Consider the following 7,321-nt stretch of genomic DNA (forward strand, 5'->3'; position numbering starts at 1 on the left):
CAGATATTGTAAATGTTGTTCTCCATCTGGTGGTTCCCACTGATCTGTGTACATTATCGTTTTTCTGGGTTGTTTTGCGGGCTATTTTTATTGTTGACTTAAAGCAAATGTAAAGCAAACTTGATGCAAAATCGAATACCACCAATCATGAAGGAGTTTACATAATCCAACATTACCTTTAACCGGGGGCCAAAAACGAGCATCCAACTGTTCTGACTGAAGTTCCGATGTTGACCGACAGAGGGAGGCACACTATGGGAGACGGTGGGCCTGGATCCCCCGATACCACCGCCCATCAGTAGCGGGCCTCTCCCAGCCCTCTTCCACCCCAATCCATCCATCTGTTGAGCTGCTCAACCAGCACACTATTACCAACTATGGCTTTCGCTGCAACGAGGAGGCTCTGGGTGTTATTTGTGTTTTTTTGCGCCATTGGACCAGGGTTAGCAGGTAAGACTCTCCTCTTAGAGCAGGTGCATGGCTTGTTTACCTTTTTTGGTATTTGTATTATTTTGTATTATTATTCGTTTTTGGTTCATTGATTCTTTATTTTCAAAAGTGCAATGGTGGACTTTCTGCGTGCTGAATAAGTTAAATAGTAAACATCATGGTGGGCTCCATAATAAGCCTTGGAGCCTATAAATTATACATTTGGTAGATGTCTATAGTTTGTGTGTGTGTGTGTGTGTGTGTGTGTGTGTGTGTGTGTGTGTGTGTGTGTGTGTGCGTGTGCGTGTGCGTGCGTGCGCGTGCGCGTGTGCGTGTGCGTGTGCGTGTGCATGTGTGTGTGTGTGTGTGCGTGTGTGTTGCGCACGCAAATTCGTGAGTGCGTAACAACTTTCCAAGCCATCACCATAGGTGCAGAGACAAATAGCCAGATAGGACACGTTTAAGTATTTAGAGTGTCAGTGGTGAGGATTAATGTTTTACAGATGCGAGATCGACCATTTAAGCACTCTTATGAAGAGAGGCCCGTGACATCCTCCATCCATGTCGGCCAACTCTATGGAGGGAAAATGTGACGTGCGTCTAGCAGTAGTCATGGAATAGCCTGCTGGGCTCTTACCTCATACAGTTGTAGAGGAGCGCTATTTATCACTTACATTAGCACGACAAACATCACTACGGTGACATTTATGATTGAGGGCAAAGTGACGTCATTTATTCGTGGTAACGAAAGATTTGCAGCCCTGACACGATAGGCTGGGGCCCGATGACCCACCCCAAAAGTCTTCACAGTTTTTTGTGCTTGTAGGAAATTTAAATGTGCGTCACTCGTAATCTGTAATTGAATCACCTGTGGTAGCTATAGGCTGGTCAGAGTGACGTCATGCAGGTGAAGAAGTGATCAAAACAGTCAAAAGCAATGTAATTTGTTAGAGACAACGAAACAATCTTAAACATAAAAAGTTGCTCAAATATGAAGGATGGATTTGTACAGTGAGTATCTCCAGCTGAAAAGAAAAGAGTAAAATGGAAGAAAAAATTATCTTGGAGAGGAACACTTTAGTATCAGGAATGGCCACGTATTATAGTCCACCCTTTTATTTTCTTCTCTCTTTCTCTCTCCCTCTCTCTCTCTCTCTCTCTCTCTCTCTCTCTCTCTCTCTCTCTCTCTCTCTCTCTCTCTCACATACACATACACATACACATACACATACACATACACATATGCACAAACACACAGATAAATGTATGCATTCATCTGACCATGGTGAAAGTGCATGGTGTAGTCCTGGACTGACTGAACTTCTTTGGTCTGTTTTCATTTGTCATGCTCAAGCACTCCAGCTTCCCTCTGTCCACTCAAATCCTACCAATGTCTTTTTTCCTTTTCTTTCTGACCTTGAAAGATCTCTATATGATATAGATCAACATCTCTCCATTCAGCAGGTGTGCTAAATAAACACTGCTGTGCCCTGTTGTGTTTTGAAGCATCAGCACCTGAGCCATGCTCATGGAGAGCCATACTTCCTGCTTGTTGGGTGAAATTGATTCCTAGCCATCTTGACAACAGTAGTGGAAACAGAGCAGAGAGGCAGCACGCTTTCCCTTGATGACAGCAACAACAACCAAAAAAAGATCAACTTCTTCCATCGGACCACACTCTATCAAGTGCTGGAAAGAGAGAGCGGGAAAAAACAGAAAAACAGAAACAAAGAGGGACGAGTGTGAGAGAGAAACAGAAGGACGAGAGAGAGGAGCGATAGAGTGAGTGGAAGAGGACAGAGGAAATCATGTTCTTGCAAGCCAGTGGAATTCAATTTATTCGCTCCACCTAGCAGCGTGGAATTTGAGACGAGCACTCTGTGACAGACCTCAGAAAGGAGAGTCACCTTGTGACTTCAACTTCTAAAATTGGCCATGGAGCGCATCATCGGGGGGAGAGAGAGAGTGCATGAGAGAGTGTGTGTGAGAAAGAAAGTCAGTGAGAGAGAGAGAGAGAGAGAGAGATTATGAGCGAGTGAGATCAAGAGCATGAGAGAGATAAACAGTGAGAGGGAGAGTGAATGAGTAAGAGAGAGAGAGAGAACATGTGAACCTCCTTATAGTCAACATTGTTTGCTCACCTGACTCAGCCCCGACCCAGATCTCCGGCCTGCCCCTCGGTGGGGAGTGGGGTTGGGGGGCAGAGGCGTCCATCACACCTCCCACCTGCTCCCGCTGGCGGGGAAGGAGTTCCATGATGTCATGGCTGTGTGCCGTATGTCTAAACAAGGCAGGGTGCAGCACCTGTCTCCCTGAGCGGAGGGCCCCCAGGTTATAGGGCCTGAGTGTCGCTCCAGGACTAGGACGAATGAAACAAAGACCAACGTAGCAGTGTCATTAATAATGACCTCGGACCCCACGCTGACCGGTGGAACAGCCGCAGGGTGCTTTAACAGAGACCCCTGCCTCTGGTCATGCGGACCACCTGGGAACATTTTGTAGGACTTGAATAGAAAAGAACAGAATAGAAGAATGTCATAATAATGGTCTGGGTTCAAAAGGTAACAGGGTATTCAGTTTAACGACAATAGTTAAATGGGTTTAAACTCTGTGATTCGGGTTCCTGCTAGACGCAAGAATGTGTTCTGGGTCGTTCGAAGTCAAAGTCGTTGGCTGCTCTTCACAGCGACAGCCGTTTCGACAAGTCATGTGAGGATGTGTGTGTGAGTGACAGAAGTCAGGGGGTTAGGGCCAGCCGCGGTCCTAGGTGAGATAGCATGGTGATCGCTCTATGGCGGTGTTTAACACCAGACAGAGGTGAACCGCACTGCAGGGTCATCGATGGCTGCTGTATTTAATGAGGAATCCTGGAGTTAATGCATAGGAGAGGGATTAATTCTTTGAATTTACTGAAACCGTTGCAATCTTTTTCCGGCTGCTGAGAGGGAGGCTTTGGTCTTGGGCCCTGGGGGCTTTGGTCTGGGGCCCCTGAGGCTGAGGTCTGGGCCCCCCCTGGGGCTGAGGTCTGGGGCCCTGGGGTTTTGGTCTTGGGCCCCGGGGACGGGAATCTGGGGCCCCCCGGGGAAAAATCAGCGAGCCTTTATATCAGAGAGACTTTATATCAGCGAGACTGTATACCAGAGAGACAGAGACTTTATGTATAGACTTTATATTAGATATACTTTAAATCAGAGAGACAGAGACTTTATATTAGATATACTTTATATCAGAGAGACTTTATATCAGATATACTTTATATCAGATGGAATTTATATCAGAGAGACAGAGACTGTATATCAGAGAGACTTTATATCAGATAGAGTTACTTTTATATAATCTGTGCTATGGGTAAGTACATTTCTATTCACAGGGTAGGGCCTACGAAATATAGAAAACATAAACACAGCAGGCAGCAGGCATAAAAGAGAGCCCCCCCCCCCCCCCCCCCACATTCGTTCAAATACCTGAACGAATGTGAGCATGAATGAATGAAAGGTGGATGGGTTTTATTATTCTTGAAAATAAAGAGGGAGCTTTTAGTTACAAATACCTCAGAAAAGAGAGTGACTCGTATTGATTGTTTAAAACGCCTTTCTTATTATTATATGCCTCCCTAAAGACTAAAGGGGATGGATTATAATAGGGGATTTATGTCAAACCCTGAACAGAGGACTTGGGGCACCCTCTCTTTAATTTTGTGTGCAACAGTAGAAGGGGTCCTTGTAACACAGAAGATAGTGCGGTACATGTCCAGGGGATTATTCAGTTTTACGAGGATGAGTTCAGGTGAGGGATACCTTTATAGTGTTCTCCTTGGATCTTGGGGTGTCAGATTCAGGGGTTCCTGATACGACTACGAATATATGCTTTCTGTGCTGCATGGGAGCACCCGGGCACATGCATGGGCTACACCTAGAAACAAAAACACACAGAGAATACCACACACGTTAACATACCTGTCTTAAGTGGAGGGACTGACATAATAATCCCCTTAGGCTGTAATTCTTCACATAGTCAATCTATCTGTGTGTGTGTGTGTGTGTGTGTGTGTGTGTGTGTGTGTGTGTGTGTGTGTGTGTGTGTGTGTGTGTGTGTGTGTGTGTGTGTGTGTGTGTGTGTGTGTGTGTGTGTGTGTGTGTGTGTGTGTGTGTGTGTGTGTGTGTGTGTGTGTGTGTGTGTGTGGTTGTGTGTGCTGGTAGGTGTCCAAGTATATATCTACTGTATATCCCAAGCTTCTTCTCCACTGAATTGGATTACTTTCCCTCACACCGAGAGATTACGACATTAATGCTTCTCATCTGGCGATGCCAAACGGTTCACTCAAAGCCCTCAACCATCTTGGACGCACTGCATTTGCAAGGCTCACGATCTCAATCAAAAAGCATTTCCTCGTCCTCCCCTCTCCCCCCTGGATCAGATGTTTCCCAACGGTCCAGAAGTCCTAGATTGATATCTGGACAGGGCGGCGCAGACCTATACGTCATTTCCACAGTTTTATTGGAAACAGCATGAAGGTGATTGGACGAGGTCCAGGTCTCGTCAGAGCAGGCCGTCAAAAACATCTGATGAATCCGACCTGCCGCCTCAAGCCTCCCAGTAATGAGCTAATTACAAGGGGGAGAGGGGCTCTGGTTACGCACACACACACACGCACACACACACACACACACACACACACACACACATTTACACACACACACACACACACACACACACACACACATTCACACACACACATTCACACACACACGCACACACACGTGCAAACACACACATGCACACACACACACATTCACACACACACACACACGCACACGTGCATACACACACACACCTATACCTACACACACACACATTCACACACACATTCACACACACATACCCACACACACACACGCATGCCTGCAGGCACACATACACACACACACACGCGAGCGCGCGCGTGCACACACACATGCACGCACACAAACAATATCAACAGCATTCTTACATGGACCTACACACGTAAACATTATGCACACAGTGATGATCCAGGCTATTCTCATGGAGTAAGTCATATATATTTGGACAGAGCTGTGGTAGCGGCAGTGAGCACAAACAGAGAGAGAACACAGAGCTTTGATGCACATGAAGCCTGAAGTGCACCAGCAGAATAGCAGCTACAGCGAGCCGTTTGGGAGCCAAGCATGGGGATTCATTAGGGTTCACACCTGCTGACAGCACCAGGAACACGAGTGGTGAAGAGATTCCATGGCCACGCTTCACCCAGAACAAGGGTAGTAAAGGTTTTGGAGAACACAGGAGTGTAACGGGTGTGAGGGTCATACCTACCACAATGCACCGCCAGCCATCTGGTGTACCCCAGTAAACCAGTAGAATGCTAACTATGTCAACTACCGTTCTATTGCTTTAACGTGCCCTTTTAGTTTTTCTTTTGGCAGTCTCTGGTGAGTAGTGGCTTTAGTTAGTTTAGTCTGGTAATTTTAATGCTATGTGTATTTATTCATTTTCTTTCTCTCAAATAAACTTAATTAAAGTCAAAGTATGAAAAAAACCGTATCAGGAATAACCACTCCTCCACCCCTGGGTGCTGAGCCAGTGGCGTTCAGCTTTCCGTTCTCTTTTGATCAGGAGCCACCGATAATAATACCAGGAAGTGTTGTTGCACTCTCAGCAGTGCACAGGAAGGGATGTCTGAAAAGTTGAATTGCCAAACTTGATGTACTGGCGGCTGTTCGGGCACGAAGACAACAATTCCAATGTCCTCATCGGCCCGCCAAAGTGAGTTAATGATCCTCAACCTTCTCCATCAGTCACTCTGCGGCGCTTATAACTTCCAGTGGTTTTATGAGCCACGTTTTGACATCATCAGTATTAGAGTATTGACTTCAAGTTAGACCTCTGGAAAGTATTTTCTGGTATTGACTTCAGGTTAGACCTCTTGAAATTAGTTTCTGGTACTGACTTCAAGTAAGTACCAGTGACATGGCAGAGCTGCTAACCCAATGCAGAGGATTAATGGGTTTAAAAGGCACATAGGGGGATAGTGGTGGTGGTGGTTGGGGGGGGGGGGGTCATTACTGTCAAAGAATATGGGGGTGAGGTTCCCCTGAATATAAGACATCTAGCCCCAGCTGGCCTTTAGCGAGCATGATGTGCTTCTGGGTCCGGTTCTAGTGGAAACTCTGTGCCATATGGAGATCATCACTTGTAGCGTTACTATCTAATGCTGTAAATGCCATTTGATAATGGGAGACATTTAAGGTTGGCATGTTTCATTCAAACACTGAGCCCTGAAGCCATTCTCTGTGGGTGAGTAATAAACGAAACGCAGTTAACAAACTTTTTTTAGGGTTTGTTGTGGTAGCCTGTGTGTCTTAGTTCTCTGGGGTTTGTTGCTTCGCTTGGTTAGTTGTTTTTCTTGTTTATTGGTGTAGGACACAATCAGCCCAATCAGGTTGGATATTCCTCTAGCAGGCAAAAATGCTGTTTCTGTTATCGATAAATAATCCTGCCAGCTGAAACAATAAAGAACCATGCTGTTCTCATCGCAGTCATTCCCAATCCTCCTATGATTCATTCAGTTACAACATTTGCTTTAGAAAAACAACAATAATAACATTAAATTCTATTAAGTTATTTTATTATGACGTAGGGCATTGCATCATCTGACTCATGTTTGACCAAGTCTCTAAAGAGCAATCCAATGCAAACAGCATTTGCATTGGATGATGCTGTTGGGACAGAATTATATACAGTATAAAAGCAGGCACCAGCTATGGTATAGAAGTAGTTTGTAGTTGTATTGTTTTTAGTATCTCTTTTTGATTCTACTACTGGGCTGTACTTGCAATTTCACCCTTGGGAAGTATGGATGGTGATGTCCGATGAG

At 45.5% G+C, this 7,321-nt stretch overlaps 1 protein-coding gene across 2 annotated transcripts in view; it reads left to right on the forward strand.

Annotated features, from left to right (window-relative positions):
* The first annotated feature begins 343 nt into the window (after nucleotides 1–343).
* fndc1 (fibronectin type III domain containing 1) overlaps nucleotides 344–7,321 on the forward strand; it is a 38,849-nt gene continuing 31,871 nt past the window's right edge. For both annotated transcript variants that reach the window (XM_056581320.1, XM_056581321.1), the window contains exon 1: nucleotides 344–450. In XM_056581320.1, coding sequence (XP_056437295.1) covers nucleotides 378–450 — 73 coding nt within the window. In that variant the 5' untranslated portion in view covers nucleotides 344–377. The remainder of the gene's footprint in view (nucleotides 451–7,321) is intronic.

This window comes from Gadus chalcogrammus, chromosome 21 (assembly GCF_026213295.1).
Source record: "Gadus chalcogrammus isolate NIFS_2021 chromosome 21, NIFS_Gcha_1.0, whole genome shotgun sequence".
In the NCBI taxonomy this organism is placed as follows: domain Eukaryota; kingdom Metazoa; phylum Chordata; class Actinopteri; order Gadiformes; family Gadidae; genus Gadus; species Gadus chalcogrammus.